At 47.1% G+C, this 19,057-nt stretch overlaps 1 protein-coding gene across 3 annotated transcripts in view; it reads right to left on the reverse strand.

The window, feature by feature from the left end:
- Positions 1 to 19,057, reverse strand: part of LOC142599204 (protein FAM219A-like) — a 152,644-nt gene that overhangs the window by 39,851 nt on the left and 93,736 nt on the right. For all 3 annotated transcript variants that reach the window (XM_075739131.1, XM_075739130.1, XM_075739132.1), the window contains exon 2: positions 15,055 to 15,154. In XM_075739131.1, the coding sequence (XP_075595246.1) occupies positions 15,055 to 15,154 (100 nt within the window). The remainder of the gene's footprint in view (positions 1 to 15,054; positions 15,155 to 19,057) is intronic.

Raw genomic sequence — 19,057 nt, forward strand, 5'->3', positions numbered from 1 at the left:
TGTGTCATTCATGCCCACATGAAAGACTAGCAGTGGATAGTAGTCTGTGCTCTTGACAAGTTGTGGCACCCTCTTGGCAGTGTCTCAGATCTTAGCTCCTGGAAGGCAGCATACCTCTCATGACTCCCTGTCAGGCCAGCAGATGGGCACCTCAGTGCTCTTTAACAGAGAGTCACCCACTGCGAGTACTCATTGTTTCTTTTTACGGTATCCACTGTGTGCTGCTGGTACAGTTTCTCCTTGCAGGCCTTGCTTGTGGGTGTCTGCAGCTGTTAAAGCTTCATATCTGGTTTTGGTTGTGAAGCTGGAGGGTGAAGACTGAAGTGGAGTCCTGCTTTTGTGGGTCACCAGGGTCCAAGGTGCCTCGTTCTCTGTGGTGCCCACTACAGGAACTTGTTTATGAAACTAAATATCTAGCTGTCTATCTCTCTCTCTCTCGGCTCCTCTAATACTGCGCAGCCTTTTAACTGTTTCCTGCAACTCGGCCACTTGACGCAACAGATCATCAACCAGTGCACACCTTGTGCAGGTACTTACCTTTTCATTAGGAGAAGGGTCTGGGCACTCACTGCAACCTACCACCTGTACTGAAGTATCCTTCCTTACCGGTTCCATCTGGATGGATGCATCAGACATCTCAGGGAAGATGTTCTCTGTAGGAACACTGCTTTTAGCTCTGAGGTGAGTGCCCACCATTTTGGCACCTAGAGCACCTGGGCTGTGGACCTACAAGCAGGTTGCAGGGCCCTCCCTGCAAGCCCTCCCTCACAAACTGCCACACCACGCCACGCCATGCCACACCACGCCCTGGCTGACATGCCACACCCTGTTTGCTCACCCTGGTCGATAGCACTCCCTAGGGCCGTTTAAATCTCCCTCGGTTGCTCCTGGCAATGCCCAAGCTGTGTCAGCCTCGCTCATGAAAGCTGCCATCTCCTGGTGGGTCTCTCTGCTCTTCCTCAGGTTTCCGTGGCTCCTGGAACCCCCCTGTCCACCTCTATCTAGCGCTCAGCCACAGAACTTACCATTGCCACCGCTGCGTTCCTCACCGACTGAGTGATGTATGTACACAATTTCTCTTATAAATGGAAAGAGTAATAACACATGAAATAATGTTTAAATAAATTCCTCCCAAGCCCCAAGAGACCTCCGAGTGGTAGGCTGCACTTCTATCTTCATGAAGAAAATCAATAGCAGTGCTGTATTGCCACTGCGCTCTGCCTTCCACATTACTCATCCCACCCATACAAAGCACAGACTGTGTTCAAGGAAATGGGTGCTCCCAGGGGAGGAAAATGGCTTTGTGCACTTAAGGTAATGATGTCACTTGAGGTCATCATGCAAACAGTTATGAATATGGAAATCTGCAGTTTTGTCAATAGAGCTGGAACTTGGGGACCTAGCTTAAGAGTTACAGCTTTTTTATAAAATGTTTCCCAAATTTACCTACAGAGCTTCTTCCCAGAAACAACACTTGCTGTACCTAATTAGCATTAATCGCCTTGTTACAGAAGAGCAACTGGGAATAGTACAGTATTTGAGGTACTGACAAAAGGATACACTAATGGCATTGATTTGTCCAGTCTACTTCAACCTTCCCTTATTATTCTGTTTTCTGTATGAAATGCTTAGAAGTCACAAGCTGTGAAGCAGACTGGGAAGAGACGATGCAGAAAAGGAGCCATGGATACAAGCAGGTACCGAGCCATTCACCCTATGCAAGACGCTTGCTGCCTACTCTGTTTGGGACTGCATCTCCCAGCATCAGTTAGAGCAGCCCTGGAAGGGGATGTCTGAGCGAGGCATCCTTTTGAACAGCACTGGGATAGGTTGCTCTGCTGCGTGCTTTGTGGCTCTTTGATGGAGATACTTTAAACCAAGCTCTGAACCCACACCCAACCCCAGGAGAGGTGCCCCTCTACTCAGCTCTTGTGAGACCCCCACCTGGAGTACTGCATCCAGCTCTGGGGGCCCCAGTACAGGAGAGACATCAAGCTGTTGGAGCAAGTCCAGAGGAGGGCCACGAAGCTGATCAGAGGGCTGGAGCACCTCTCCCATGAGGACAGGCTGAGAGAGTTGGGGTTGTTCAGCCTGGAGAAAAGAAGGCTCCGGGGAGATCTAGTTGCAGCCTTCCAGTACCTGAAGGGGGCCTACAGGAAAGATGGGGAGGGACTGTTTATCAGGGAGTGTAGTGACAGGACAAGGGGTAATGGGTTTAAGCTGAAGGAGGGTTGATTTAGATTAGATATCAAGAAAGAAATTCTTTACTGTGAGGGTGGTGAGGTATTGGAACAGGTTGCCCAGGGAGGTTGTGGAGGCCCCCTCCCTGGAAGTGTTTAAGGCCAGGTTGGGTGAGGCTTTGGGCAACGTGGTCTAGTGGAGGGTGTCCCTGCCCGTAGCAGGGGGGTTGGAACTAGATGATCTTTGAGGTCCCTTCCAACCCAAACCATTCTATGATTCTATGAGAGAGGGGTTAAATAACTACACAAATTGAAAGATCACTTTCAGGAGCAACATGGGGAGATAAAGGCAGTCTGTTCTTTACTGGGATTAGAGACCATCTGTAAAGTTTCAACCACAAATGCACCAATTTTGTTATGTTGAACCCTGAGGGCTTTGTAGTTCTCAGCTCACTCACTGATATTCCCAGTGCTACTCCTCCCTGACTGTACGGCAGTTTAATATCTGCCACAAATGCACAGCAGCAGCCTGGAAGGCAGGAGCTAACACCACAGCTTGTGTTGTCAGCCTCTGTCCCCAAATGGATTATCTTCTCTGTTCACTCCAGTCTCCACCAAGATGGGGCCCAGCCATAAATTATATGCTCAGTTTTGTCCAAGTCAAGCACACCAGAGAACAACATGCTATACTTTGTGACAGGGTTTCTGCTGCTGTTTTACCCCTACCAGAGTTGCTTGCTCTAAGTGAACATCATTCCAGTTACTTTTGTGAGGCTTTTGAGAATTTTGTTTGTTAACAAGCAGGAATTAATCCAATAGCACAAGTAATTCAGTGCATGGAAGTGGGCACACCTAATTGGTGTCCCCAGGCAGCATCTCCATCCCCAGATAGAGACTGTGGAAGCCAGAGATATGAACTCTTCTGCTGTCTCCGTGTAAAATCTTAGGATGTTTGTACATGGAGAAGCACAGAGATGGAGTGATGAGCAACAAGTAGGGATTGCGCCCGTTCCCTCAGGGCATGCGCCCGTTCCCCATGGCTTTACACTGCCAGCGTTCATGTCTCCACATGCTACTCTCCAGCTCTGGGTACCAAAGGTTCCCTTCTACTGATCAACAGCAAGCCTCTTAGCTTACGCAGAACCAGCAACAGCATCTTAAAAAAATTGAAGGACAATCCCTGTCAACATCTCACATGGATAGGTGGAACTGATACAGGAAGAAGCAGAAGCAGACAAGAAGCTTTGGTGATCTCAGCTGAGATCTCTCCTTGAAGGGTGAGCGCTATGGTTATTTGTTCAGAGAACAGCTTTTTCTACCGAGACTTCCTTCACCTCTCCCTGAGCCATCTGCTTGGCTCAGGCCCTGCTATGGCCATTCAGTTGCTCTCATCTTCTTTTCACACACAAAGCCAAAAGGCCAGGCTGGGGTGACTCAAGAGGCTTTCATGCCTACCCTAGCAATAGATCCAGGCTCCCAGTGAGCAGAATTTCCTTCCCAGCAGTAGTTGGGCTGTGGCTGACCTGCTCTAAGAGCAATCTGTGCTGTGTCTCCTAGAGGAAAAAAAAGCAACATCCTACAATGCAGCTGGCAGGAGGAAAGTGTTAGTACCCTGTTAATTAACAAAATATCTTTGCTCCATTAGTGTTATGACAGCTTCCTGCCTCTTGAAGCAAGGAAAGTTTCTGATTAGGCTGGTAGATTATTGAGCTCAACAGCTTACACCAAAGGCAACTTTGTGACACTCAATTCTCCTTATGGGGCTGACTAGTATCAGCCACTATGTTTTTTGGTATTAGGATAAATACCAGCATGAGATCTAAGTTGGGAGGGGAACAAAACAGTAGCTAGGAAAGCAGGAAAATTATCTGCTACATTTGCAATGCAGGTCATTTTTTTTACAAGAAACTTTACAAATAAAATCTAAACCAAAAGCCGTAAACACTTTCAAGCTTGCATCAATATGAACTAGGCTTCCTCTTGGTCATATGGCAGGAGACCTCATCCACATATAGTTTACTCAGTCTTAAGGTGGAATCCAGTTTGCCTAACTTAAACACTCTCTTTTCACATACATTTAGGCATCCCACTGAGCAGTCTTCCAAAACCAGTGCCTTATTCTCTATCTAGTCCAAGGAGAGGAGCTGTTTACATCTGACGGATGAAGGCTACTATGAGTCTGTCTGTCTGCCTCTCTCCCTTATGTTCATCTGCAGACAAGGATACAGGAGATTTACTGCCAAGCTCCCGGTGTGGTGGATGTGCTGATGAAGATGCCACTGCCACAGTCCCTCACCACCACAGTACCCTGTTCTGCAACAGTCCAACCAATTGCCATGTTGCCCATTCTGTTTTAATGCTGTCACATCACTGACTTCTAGGTAAAACAGACAGAATGTCTGGATGGGGATTTGTCATGGTTTCGGCTAGGATAAAGTTAATTTTCACCAGAAGCTGGGATGGGAAACAGCCAGGATGGGTGACCCAAAGTAGTCAAAGGGCTATTCCATACCATATGACATCATGCTCAGCATAAAAGGGGGTGGCTCTGGGATGGTCCGAGTGTGCGGTCGGTCCTGGTTGTTGGGTTGTCAGGTGAGCAAATTGCATTGGGTATCACCTGCTTTGTATATTCTGTTAAAAGTACTGTTGATGTTATTTTCCTCTTCCTTTGCTGTTCGAGTAAACTGTCCTTATCCCAAACCATGAGGTTTACCTTTATCTTCTCATTCTCCTTCCCATCCCAACAGGGGGGTGGGGAAGGGAACGAGCAAGCAGCCACATGGTGCTTAGGTGCCAGATGGTGCTAAACCACAACAGGATTTCAGTGCAGAGAAGGGAAATTAAAAATGCAAAATAGAAAAACAGATGGCATAAGCTTCATTAAAATAATCTCATCTCTTGGGGATCCCATGGAGATCTGTTGCCTTCCAGTAGATACAGAGCCCCAGAGATTTACACTTGGGGATTATTCTGTTCCTTCCTCTCTCCTTATCATAACTCTTCTGTTTTCAAAAGGCTTGCTCCATCTGAATATGACTCCTAATAATGATGTGCTGGAGACATCTCCTAAAGGACTAATGGACACCCAACCACCCACAGTGCTGTCTGGAGCCTCCTTATCAAGTGATGTGAAGGAAAGAAAGAAGCATGGCTGAGCCCTGCATGATTAATATGGATATAGTATCAATAAGGGTTTAAGATTATTGAACTACATGAACCAGATGTTATTTCCCCTTGGTGAGGAGGGTACAGCTGACCCTCCACTGACCAAAGGGACATTCCACACCATATGACGTCATGCTCAGTATATAAAGCTAAGGGAAGAAGAAGGAAGGGGAGGGATGTTTGGGGTGATGGCATTTGTCTTCCCAAGTAACTGTTATGTGTGATGGAGCCCTGCTTTCCTGGAGATGGCAGAACACCTACCTGCCGATGGGAAGTGGTGAATGAATTCCTTGCTTTGCTTTGTTTGCACATGCAGCTTTTGCTTTACCTCTTAACGTGTCTTTATCTCAACCCATGAGTTTTCTCACTTTTCCGATTCTCTCCCCCATCCCACTGGGGGAGAGTGAGTGAGCAGCTGTGTGGTGCTTAGTTGCCATCTGGGGTTAAAAATTCTCATTTCTTTTATTGCAGTTTTCATGTTGTCATGGTTTAGCCCCAGCCGGCGGCTGAACACCACGCGGCCGCTCGCTCAGTCCCCCATTATTTCCTGTTTAATTTTTAAATTAAATCAAGCTTGTTGTTGCTCAGGGCGCCATTTGAAATGGTTCTTCTTCTGGGTTACATGGTAGAGAGGGCTTACAATGAGACTGTAATTTGGAATGTGCATTCGCCAGAAACCCACAATGCCTAAGAAAGCCTGTGTTCCCTTTTTGTTGGTTGGTGGGGACATGGCTGCTATTTTGTTGATTACATCCATTGGGATCTGACGATGCCCGTCTTGCCATTTTATTCCTGAAAACTGGATCTCCTGTGCAGGCCCCTTCACCTTACTTCCTTTTATGGCAAAACCAGCTTTCAGCAGGATTTAGACTATGTTCTTCCCTTTCTCAGAGATTTCTTCTACTGTGTTGCCCCATAGGATGATGTCATAAATGTATTGCAGGTGCTCTGGGGCTTCACCCTTTTCCAGGGCAGTCTGGATCAGTCCATGGCAAATCATGGGGCTGTGTTTCCACCCCTGGGGCAGTCGATTCCAGGTGTACTGGACGCCCCTCCAAGTGAAGGCAAACTGTGGCCTGCACTCTGCTGCCAAAGGGATCGAGAAAAATGCATTAGCGATATCAATTGTGGCATACCACTTGGCTGCCTTTGACTCCAGTTCATATTGAAGTTCCAGCATGTCTGGCACGGCAGCACTCATGGGCAGTGTGACTTCATTCAGGCCACGATAGCCTACTGTCAGCCTCCACTCTCCATTGGCCTTCCACACTGGCCATATGGGACTGTTAAAGGGTGAGTGGGTTCTGCTGATCACTCCCTGACCCTCCAGTTGATGAATTAGCTTATAGATGAGAATCAGGGAGTCTCGGTTGGTACGGTATTGCCGCCGGTGCACCGTTGTGATAGCAATTGGCACCTGTTGTTCTTTGACTATGAGCAACCCCACAACAGAAGGGTCCTCCGAGAGACCAGGCAAACTAGAGAATGGTTCAATTTCCTCCGCTTCCAAGGCAGCTATACCAAAAGTCCACCGGTAGCCTTTTGGGTCTTTGAAATACCCTCTCCAGAGGTAGTCTATGCCAAGAATACACAGAGCCTCTGGGCCAGTCACAATGGGGTGCTTTTGTCACTCATTCCCAGTCAGGCTCACTTCAGCCTCCAGTAGAGTCGACTGTTGGGATCCCCCTGTCACTCAAGAAATAGAGATGGGTTCTGCTCCTTCTCAGCTTGATGACATTAGGGTACACTGTGCACCAGTGTCCACTAGAGCCTTATACTCTTGTGAATCTGACGTGCCAGGCCATCGGATCCACACAGTCCAATAAACCCAGTTGTCCCTCTCCTCCACCTGGCTGGAGCCAGGGCCCCTCTAAGCCTGCTCATCATCTTTGCTACTCACTTCTTGCAAAAGTGACTTAGAGGTCCCTTCAGGAGGATCATAGGTACAAGTAGACCTTCCACTCGGTATGGGGGACTGCCGGCTGGAAACAGGAGTGACATTTTTCCTGGGAGAATCACCTTTTGTGACTGTTTTGCCTTGCAACTCATGTACCCGTGCCTGTAGGATCGAGGTAGGTTTGCCGTCCCATTTCCTCATGTCCTCTCCGTGGTCATGCAGAAAAGAACACAGTGTACCTCATGGTGTGTACCCTCTACATCCTCTCTGGAGCAGAGGAACACTTACTCCTAATAGCTGAGATACTGGTCCATACAGGTGGGGAGTGGGACATATCCTCTTTGAGTTGCTGGATCTCCCGGGACAGTTTCTCCACCGCCAAGATGAGAGATGACGAGAGACTTTGTTCATATTGCTGGAGTCGGCCAGCCACTTCATGCACCATTGGTGCCTCTTCGCTTTTCCAGTCCATTACCACCAATGAGTTGGCATGTGATGATGGTGCATTCCGTACAAACTTCCACCACATGGGTCGTGTGCACTGGACTTCATCAGGGTCTGTGGGTAACTGCATGTTATCTGGGTCATAATAAACCATTTCCTGCATGGCTAATTCCCTCAGGTACTGGATACCTCTCTCCATGGTGGTCCACTTCCCTGGCCGACATACGACATCTTCACTGAAGGGATACCTTTCCCTCATGCTTGAAAGAAGTCACCTCCAGAGGCTGAGGGCTTGTGTCTTTTTCCCAATCGCCTTGTCAATGTCCCCTTCCCTAGACAGGGATCCCAGCTGCTTGGCCTCCCTATCGTCTAATTCCAGTCTACTGGCCGCATTGTCCCAGCAGCGGAGCTGCCAGGTAACGATGTGCTCCCCTGGAAGGCGGCTGAAATCTTTCTGTATATCTCGCAGCTCACTCAGGGACAGGGATCGGGTGATTACCTCTGGTTCTGGCTCTTCCTGTTCTTGTGATGTATTTCTTCTTGTGTATAGGGGCAACTGATACCGGTACGGGTTGGTTTTTTGGTTCACCTGCAGTCCCTGTCACAGGGGTTTGAGTAGCCAGAGTGCCTGTTGTGAGGGTTAGGCTAGCCGCTGTGCCTGTTGTGGGGGTTGGGGTAGCTGCCATGCTGGTGGGTCTGTTCTCCCTCTCTTCCCTCTCATGGTGCTGCCTACTATATAGCAGCGTTTGGTAGATAGTGGCCAGAACCCAGCACAGTGCAGTAAGTTGTGCCTCCTTGGAATAGCCACAGCATTTCCCTTTCAAATATTCACTTCATCAGGGTCCTGTAGTTGTTCGGGGGTGAAATTCCAAAACATTGGGGGTGAAACGTTCTCTAGGTATCTGCCCATACTCTCCCACGTGCCATGCCAGCCTTGACTATTCAGCCTTGGGGAAGATCTCTGGGTGATATTCTTAAAACACTTTTTTGTAACCCTGAACAAGATCTGAAACACATTCAGAAGACATAATAATATGAACATGCTGGCTTGAACATCCCAAGGGTATTCAAAATTCTCAAAAGCTGCTGTGACTAGCCTGAACGGAAAAGGGGAGGTGAAAGTGCGGGAGAAAGTGTCCCCTCCATCTTTCCCATAGATTGGGTGCGATTATTAATCAATTCAAAAAGATGTCATCCAAGGTACGGGCATGACAGCAAAACTCCATACAAATATCAATGACCATTGATGTTATCATATTATAAGTTGATTTCGCACAGTACAGCAAAATGAGAATCCGGAACCCTCTCCCAGAGGTGATGAACAGCATCGCAAGGAATATGTACAGCAAGTAAGGGTTTACATACCACAGCCCCTTGACCAAACAAAACACCATTGTGACCAGCAGCTGCTTAAAATAATACAATAAATACTCAGCACAACAATGTTGTAACACGCTCGGGTCAAATCTGTCATTATCTCAACCCTTCGTGCCCAACGTTCGGCGCCATAAAGGACTGTTGTGGTTTAGCCTCAGCTGTCAGCTGAGCACCACGCGGCCACTCGCTCACCCCCCCTCCCCCGGTGGGATGGGGAGGAGAATGGGAAGACAAAGGTAAACCTCATGGATTGGGATAAGGACAGTTTACTGGGACAGCAAAGGGAGAGGGAAATAACAACAACAGTACTTAACAGAATATATAAACATGGTGATACACAATGCAGTTTCTTGCCCAACAACCGTACAACTCAGATCGCACGCTCAGATCTGTCACAAAGCCGGATTGTCCCCGAGCCACGCGTCCTGGAGCCACGCTGCCCCTCCCCCACTAGCCCCACTTTTATGCTGAGCATGATGTCACATGGTATGGAATACCCCTTTGGCTAGTTTGGGTCACTTGTCCTGGCTGTGTCCCATCCCAGCTTCTAGTGAAAATTAACTCTATCCTAGCCGAACCCAGGACACATGTTTTTTTCTCTATGGCATTTCTGAGTCTTTGTTGCACTGTTGTCTCCGAAATACAGAATCATAGAATCATTTAGGTTGGAAAAGACCCTTAAGATCATTGAGTCCAATTGTTAACCAAACAGTAACAAGTCCACCACTAAACCATGTCCCTAAGCACCACATCTACACCTCTTCTAAATACCTCCAGGGATGGTAACTCAGCCACTTCCCTGGGCAGCCTGTTCCAGTGCTTGATAACACTTTTAGTGAAGAAATTTTTCCCATTGGCCAATCTAAGCCTCCCCTGATGCAACTTGAGGACGTTTCCTCTCATCCTATCACTTGTTACTAGGGAAAAGACACTGACACCCACCTCGCTACAACCTCCTTTCAGGTAGTTGTAGAGAGCGATAAGGTCTCCCCTCAGCCTCCTTTTCGCCAGGCTTAACAACCCCAGTTCCCTCAGCCACTCCTCATAAGACCTGTTCTCTAGACCCTTCACCAGCTTTGTTGCTCTTCTTTGGACACACTCCAGCACCTCAATGTCTTTCTTGTTCTGAGAGGCCCAAAACTGAACACAGTGTTCGAGGAGCGGCCTCACCAGTGCAGAGTACAAAGGGATGATCGCTTCCCTAGTCCTGCTGGCCACACAATTTCTGATACAAATCAGGATGCTATTGGCCTTCTTGGCCACCTGGGCTCACTGCTGGCTCATATTCAGTTGGCTGTCGACCAACATCCTCCAGGTCCTTTTCCAGCAGGCAGCTTTCCAGCCACTCTTCCCCAAGCCTGTAGCGTTGCATGGGGTTGTTGTGACCCAAGTGCAGGACTCGGCACTTGGCCTTGATAAACCTCATACAGTTGGCCTTGGCCCATCGATCCAGCCTGTCCAGATCCCTCTGCAGAGCCTTCCTACCCTCAAGCAGATCAACACTCCCGCCCAATTTGGTGTCGCCTGCAAACTTACCGAGGGTGCACTCGATCCCCTCGTCCAGATCACTGATAAAGATATTAAACAGAACCGGACCCAATACTGTGCCCTGAGGAGCACCCCTTGTGACTGGCTGCCAACTGGACTTAACTCCATTCACCACTACTCTCTGGGCCTGGCCATCCAGCCAGGTTTTTTACCCAGCAAAGAGTACGCCCGTCCAAGCCATGAGCAGCCAGTTCCTCCAGGAGAATGCTGTGGGAACCGGTGTCAAAGGCTTTACTAAAGCCCAGGTAAACAACATCCGCAGCCTTTCCCTCATCCGCTAAGCGGGTCACCTTGTCATAGAAGGAGATCGGGTTAGTGAGGCAGGACCTGCCTTTCATAAACCCATGCTGACCGGGCCTGATCACTTAGTGGTCCTGTACGTGCTGTGTGATGGCACTCGAGATGAGCTGCTCCATAACTGGCACTGAGGTCAGACGGACAGGCCTGTAGTTCCCCGGATGCTCCATCTGGCCCTTCTTGTAGATGGGTGTCACATTTGCTAACCTCCAGTCAACTGGGACCTCCTCGGTTAGCCAGGACTGCTGATAAATGATGGAAAGTGGCTCAGTGAGCACTTCCGCCAGCTCCCGCGGTACCCTTGGGTGGATCCCATCTGGCCCCATAGACCTGTGTGTGTGTGTCTAAGTGGCATAGCAGGTTGCTAACCATTTCCCCTTGGATTATGGGGGCATCATTCTGCTCCCTGTCCCTGTCTTCCAGCTCAGGGGGCTGGGTACCTGGAGAACAACTGGTCTTACTATTAAAGACTGAGGCAAAGAGAGCATTAAGTACCTCAACCTTTTCCCCATCCTTTGCCACTATGTTTCCCCCAGCATCCAACAAAGGATGGAGATTTTCCTTAGGCCTCCTTTTGTTGTGAATCTACTTATAGAAACATTTTTTATTGTTTTTTCCTATAGTAGCCAAATTAATTTCTTGTTGTGCTTTGGCCATTCTAATTTTGTCCCTGCATAACCTCATGACATCTTTGTAGTCTAGTCCTCCTGAGTTGCCTGTCCCTCTTCCAAAGGTCATAAACTCTTTTTTTTTTTTTCCCCTGAGTTCCAGCCAAAGCTCTCTGTTCAGTCAGGCTCATCTTCTTCCCTGCCAGCAAGTCCTTCTCTGTTTGCAAACACCAGGTCCAGCGGGGCATCTTCCCTAGTTGGCTCACTCACCAACTGTGTCAGGAAGTTATCTTCCACACACACCAGGAACCTCCTAGACTGTTTACTCTCCACTGCATTGTATTTCCAGCAGGCATCCAGTAAGTTGAAGTCCCCCATGAGAACAATGGCTAGCGATCATGAGACTTCTCCCAGCTGCCTATAGAATATTTCATCTGCCTCTTCATCCTAGTTGGGTGATCTGTAACAGACTCCCACCACGATATCTGCCTTGTTGGCCTTCCCCCTGATTCTTACCCATAAACACTCAACCCTTTCATCACCATTGTCAATCTCTATGCAGTCAAAACACTCCCTAACATAAAGGGCTACCCCACCGCCTCTCCTTCCTTGCCTATCTCTTCTGAAGAGTTTATAGCCATCCATTGCAGCACTCCAGTTGTGTGAGTCATCCCACCATGTTTCCGTGATTGCAATTGTATCATAGTTTTCCAGCTGCACAATGGCTTCCAGCTCCTCCTGTTTGTTCCCATGCCGTGTGCACTCGTGTAGATGCACTTCAGTTGGGCTATTGATCCTGCCACCTTTTTTGGGGAGAAGCCCTAATTCCTATGTGACTGTTTTCAGATGCTTCCATGGTTTCTAACGTGTTGACAATCCTTGTGTCTTTGTTGCCACGTGGATCTCCATCCCCTACCCCCACTGAGATAGCTAAGGTGCTGTGTGCATTAGTATAGAGACATTTCAAATGTGCTCCAGTGCACTCAGCACATCATTGTGGAGCAGACTGAAGGACCTCGCTAGCACACCATCCCTCAAACATTGTTGTGCTGCCCCCACCCTTATCTCTAAGCAAGCCTGGTTTTATCCCTTTCCCCCTTCAAATCTAGTTTAAAGCTCTTTCAATGAGCTCTGCTAACTCCTGTGCAAAGATCCTTTTCCCCCTTTAGCAATCTCCTTTCTTTTGATACTTTCTCCTTCAACACTACCTGATGTGTTTTGAGTTCCTGGGCTTCTCAATCTACTGGCTTTCCTTAAGCACTTAGTTTATAAAATTGAATTTTGTTATAGATCTACCTCAAATTACCTTTTGATTTAATTTGCATGAATTGATCTGAACCCAAATCTATTTCCTATGATCAGGTCTTCTATAATGTCCTCATGATTTACAAAGCCAGGTCTAAAATAGCACCATTTCCTGTCATGTTAGTGAATCTCTGGAGGATATTTTTATTGCCTAGAAATGCAGGAATACCTCACACTTACCAATAATGGTATCAATTGCTCTCCAACCTGATTCCTGATGTTGAATTATCCAAAATAACTATTGCAGCAGTAATTATCTCTCTAATAACACTACAGAACTCTCTTGGCAGTGAAAAAGGGTCCTGGTGGCATATGGCGTGCTGGCAGTGATAATCTTTTACTAAACTGTGAGTTGTTCTGTCATTAACACATACTGCTGCTCCCTGCCTTTTCTTGAAAAGCAGACGCTGGTTTCAGAGTGCTCATGACTGCAATTGCAGGACAGGTCTACTGTCCCAATGCACTCACTCATATCCTGTATTAGTAGCTCAAGGTCCTCCACTTTGCTGCATAATCTTGCTACATTTGCATATCCAACTTTCTGTCTTCTCCTCCCTAGTCACTCTTTCAGCGAGATGTTGCCTATTCAACCACTTGCTTTTCCTTTGCCATCCATGGGTCTACTCATTGACATTCCTTTCTGCACTGCCATGACCAGATTTGTCTGATTATTCAATTTAGCACGTACTCAGGCAGAGCCTTGAGACTGCACAAACACTTCCCAGCCTTTTCCTGGTGTTTCTTTAAGGTTCCTCTTATAAATGAGGCCAACACCAGTGTTTGCAGTAGTACTACAGGTCCTTAGGTAAAACCTATCAGAGAACATCTCTTCATAATCATACACCAATGCCCAAACTTCCCCAAATCTTCTTCAAACCTTAGCTGTCTGCTGATCTTCCCTGACACTCATTTGGTAGGGGCCAGAGCTATTCCACTGAACATCTGGGCACCCACTTCTTTCAGAGCCTTCTCCAGCATGGCATAGAAACATAGTTTGGGTTGAAAGGGACCTTTGAAGGTCATCTAGTCCAACCCCCCTGCAATGAACAGGGACATCAACTAGATCAGATTGCTCAGAGCCCCGTCCAACCTGACCTTGAATGCTTCAGGGATGGGGCATCTACAACCTCTCTGGGCAACCTGTTCCAGTGTTTCAACACCCTCATCATAAAAAAATGTCTTCCTTATATCTAGTCTGAATCTACTCTCTTTTAGTTTAAAATCGTTACCTCTTGTCCTATCGCTACAGGCCCTATTAAAAAGTCTGTCCCCATCTTTCTTATAAGCCCCCTTTAAGTATTGAAAGGATGCAATAAGATCTCCCCAGAGCCTTCTCTTTGCCAGGCTAAACAACCCCAACTCTCTTAGCCTTTCCTCATGGGAGAGTTGTTCCATCCCTCTGACCATTTCGTGGACCTCCTCTGGACCTGCTCCAGCAGGTCAACCTCAACCAGCTCCAGCAGCATCCTGTCAATGTCATTTGTTCTGATGTGAAGGAAAACCAGGGGACTGCTTGCTGCTCCTATGGGAAATTTTCCAGACTTCGATTCCCATTTTTTATCCATGCTATGAGCAAAACGCACACTCATCCTTTGACCTGTCCCTTGTCAGGTTTTTGAGTCTATGTGGCACAACAGTGGCTTAGGTTTTGGAGGTAGGACAGCCATGTGTGGTTTGCTGTCCTCTTGTAAGCATTAGCCTTGTGAGGAAGCAGAGTATTGTGCTAATATGATGATTCTGCTTCCAGAACTTCAAAAATATTGCTCAGAAACAGCACTAGTATTTCTATGTAAACCTTTGCAAGCCTACAAACCCTTCACCTCACAGTAACACAGTTCTATCTTTTCCTGGTAGTCCAAGCCTCTGAACCTTTCCCTTTTGTTTGCAGTTATCCTGTCTTCTTTTTACAGTCCCTCTATATTATCTTCATTCTTTTTCTGGCCAAGCCTTGATCTTACCTTGATAAAAATCTGTAGGTTTAAAAAGCTATGCCTTCCTTTCAAGGCATAGGTTCCTTCCTCTACCACAGCCCAAGATAAAGGGTCCTTGCATGTTTGTAGGTCAGTTCCCTGAACAGCAGAATCACACTGATAAACTGCTCTGTGAAGTGTCTCAGCTGAGCTGGCATGCTCAGGCACATGCATGGAGATCTGCATATAATCCCATGAGAACCTCACCATATTTCAGACCTTGGATTCAGCCTTTTCACTCTCTATCAGCAAAGACTCACCTAATTTCACTTGAAGTGGGGACGGCTTATAATTCATGGCTACAGTCTCTCCCTCTCTTGTATCACAATCTCTGTCCGAAATAGATGCAGCTGTTGGATCCTGTTAAGAAAGAAAATGAAACAAAACAGAATGGTTTAGCTAAAAGTTATGCAGTCTCTTCTCTAACTGGCTGTTAGGTGAGTCCATTCCCACCGGCATTCAGAGGGAACAGAGAACATGCTGGTGTTTTGAACAACTGAAACCTAGGGGCAAAACACAGAACTTTGGAAGCACGTTTAGTTTGCTAAAAGTACCTCTGGAAACACCAGATTTCAACATCTGACTTATATGATGGATGGTACTGGGAATATAATATGGAAGCTGGGTCACTAGTTCAAATTCAGCCTGGGCTGGCAGTAGTCTGAAACCATTTTCATGTGATAACTCTTCGAGGTGTTGTATGAAATGCATTTACAGTTTCAGCTGACTTCCAAGTGGACCAAGCAACCTCATGATTAAAACTAAAAAGCTTGTGACCAGCTGTGTGAAAGTCCAGCTCAGAAGAAATGAGGACTAAATGAGTAAGAGAATTCAATTTCTGGTCCCTCTTGGAGAGGAATGAAATTCCCCCGAAAACCAAAGCTCCCCAAACACAGAGTCCACCACATCACACCTACTTGCAGACAAGCTAATCCAGGTAGTGTTGTACTCTATGGTACAGCACATTAAAGGATTCAGATAGACAAACTACCAATTCAGGCAGCTCCAGCACTGATGAAAATATTTAAAGTCCTTTCATGGAAAACTTCAAACCTGTTGGATCTGTCTCTATTTAGCGCCATAGTGAAAATTAAAATTGATTCAAACACATTCACTTCTTCCCACCTAGAAGCTAGAAAATGAATTGAACATGTGTATATATGTGTGTGTGTGTGTGTGTATATATATATGGGATGTGTAAGGTGGTAAGTGGCAGGCCATCACCCAGGTCCAGGCTTCCCAGATGAGAACCTTTTCTCTGACAGTCTGGGAAAAGGAGGGATACAGCCATTTTTAAAGAGCATGACTCCAAGAGCTGGATGCTTCCTAGTGCTACTGAACACAACCAAGTCTTTGGAGCCTCAATCTGCTGGCTGTGGGAAGGCATGGGAGTAGACATATTATGGTAAAGGACATGGTGCGATGGCCAGATACTGCCTCCTGTGCTGGTGCAGTCCAGCCCTTGAACACATGAGCTCCCACGTGGAAGGAACCCACAGCCAGCAGTTCACATGGCAGGGAAAGGGCCTGGCCACCTGGACTAGCTCGGGTTCAAACTGTTAAAATTATACTTAAACTCTTTAAATCAAAACCAGCCCCTACTTTTCTTGGAAGCTGATGTGCTGATGGTAGCTTTTCCTTGTGGATAATCTGCCAGTGACATTAGACATCAATTTGCACGAACAGCGGGAGGGAAGAAATGTTCTGAGGTGCCTTTGAAGTTCTGGACTCTGGTCCTGGACCAGAGGACTCAGCTAGAGCAATCTCAAAGCTGGGCTCTAGACCAAACAAATAGAAAAGACTTCCTAGATCACCAGAGAAGAGAAAGATGATTTTCAAAGAGCGATTAATTCCATCCTGTCTTAGACACTCATCTTAAAAGGAGACGAGTCCATCCCTGAAGATGTGTCTTCCTTTCTCCCTACTGACTACAAAGGAGGCCTGGCAACTGGTGGAGACTGCACCCCTGCCCCTGACACTGGAAGTGGGAATGATGAAGGACACACCAGCAGAGTCCATAACAATGCCAGTTCACACCAGGAATTAATCTCCAAGGTTTGGAATGACACTTTCCTGCCTCAGCAGCACTGCACCTCTACAGCAGACCCACAGGGGAACATGTTACCACTGCGCAACAGATTCACAACTAGTGCAGAGGGATCACAAAGCACCAGCAGAGTCTGGGCAGTCACCACTGCATGCATGGGCCAGACCTGCTCCCTCCAAAGAGTAAAAATGGAACCAAAAGGAAACCAAGATGGGCCAGACACAGCGTCCCCAATGCCAGCATGTATCTATCCCTGGCCCAGGAGCATCAAGACACTGTCATATTTCCCATCCATCACTTCATATATGTTCTGCAGCAATGCACAGGACTCCATAGTAACAAACCCCCACTGCAAGAAGACAGCATTCCCATGGCAGCTCAGCTGGAACATCCTCTTTGTGCAAACATGCTTTGCTTCTGTGCATACTGAACAGGTGCATTTCTCTCTATATAGCTCATCCACCCAGAAAAACATTTACTTGACTAATTAGCCTTGAATGCCTATGAGCACACTGAGATTCACAACAGGCTTTCGCTATTGGAACTCACTTGGTGATTTTGTCCTTTTTTACAATTCTCCTTAGACTAATGCATTCAGCTCTGACCCCAACATCAAAATCTCAGTTACACAGTGTGACCAGTCCCAGGCCAGATGATGTGAATAGAATAGAATAGAACTAGACTATTTCAGTTGGAAGTGAACTAAAACAATCATCTAATCCAACTGCCTGACCAGTTCAGGGCTGACCAAAAGTTAAATCATGTTATTAAGGGCATTGTCCAAATGCCTCTTAAACACTGACAGGCTTGGGGCATCAACCACCTCAGCCTGTTCCATGATTTTACCACCCTCTTGGTAAAGAAATGTTTCCTAAGGTCAAGTCTAAACCTCCCCTGACACAGCTTTGAACAATTCCCACGCATCCTGTCACTGGATACCAGGGAGAGGAGATCAGCACCTCCCTCTCCACTTCCCCTCCTCAGGAAGCTGTAGAGAGCAATGAGGTTGCCCCCCAGTTGTCTCCTTTTCTCCACGCTAGACAAACCCAGAGTTTTTAGCCACTCCTCATAGGACATGCCTTCCAGCCATTTCACCAGCTTTGTTGCCCTCCTCTGGACGCATTCAAGGACCTTAACATCCTTCTTAAATTGTGGGGCCCAGAACTGCACACAGCACTCAAGGTGAGGCCGCACCAGTGCTAAATACAGTGGGATAATCACCTCTTTTGATTGGCTGCTTATGCTGTGTTTAATTCACCCCAGGATGTGGTTTGGTCTCTTTGCTGCCAGGGCACACTGCTGACTCCTATTGAGCTGCTGTCAACCAGCACTCCCAGATTCCTTTCTGCAGGGCTGATCTCCAGCCACTCCTCTCCCAATTTATACTTGTGCCTGGCGTTACTCTGTCCCAGGTGCAGAATCCAGCATTTGTTCTTGTTAAATGTCATGCCACTGATGATTGTCCAATGCTTGAATCTATCTAGATCGCTCTGCAAGGCCTCTTGTCCCTCGAGAGAGTCAACAGCACCTCCCAGTTTGGTATCCTCAGCAAACTTGCTAATGGTGCATTCAACTCCTGCCTCCAGACCATTGATAAAAATATTGAACAGAACTGGCCTTAGACTTGAGCCCTGAGGAACACTGCTGGTGACTGGTTGCCAGTCAGATGTAGCCCCATTCACTACAACCCTTTGAGCCCTGCCCTTCAGCCAGTTCTTCACCCAGTGCACCGTGTACCTGCTCATCTCACAGTTGGAAAACTTGTCCAGAAGGATGCTGTGAGGCATAGTATCAAAAGCCTTACTAAAATCCAGAAAAACTACATCCACTGCCTTCCCTTCATCCACTAGGAGGGTGACCTTGTCATAGAAGGATATCAAATTAGTTAGACAGGACTTTCCCTTTGTGAACCCACGTTCACTGTGCCTGATGATTGCATTATTCTTTAAATGTCTTTCAATAGTACTCAGTATCATTTTCTCTATAATTTTTTCTAGGAACCGAGGTTAGACTAATAGGTCTGTAGTTTCCTGGGTCTTCCCTCACACCCTTTTTGTAAATTCGAATAACATTGGCTAGCTTCCAGTCAGTGGGAACCTCCCCAGACTCCCAAGACCTTTGGAAGATGATTGAGAGGGGTCCTGCCGTAACATCCGTTAGCTCCTTCAGTACTCTGGTGTGCTGGTTTTGGCTGGGATACAGTTAATTTTCTTCAT

The sequence above is a fragment of the Balearica regulorum genome, chromosome W (assembly GCF_011004875.1).
Source record: "Balearica regulorum gibbericeps isolate bBalReg1 chromosome W, bBalReg1.pri, whole genome shotgun sequence".
Classification (NCBI taxonomy): Eukaryota; Metazoa; Chordata; class Aves; order Gruiformes; family Gruidae; genus Balearica; species Balearica regulorum.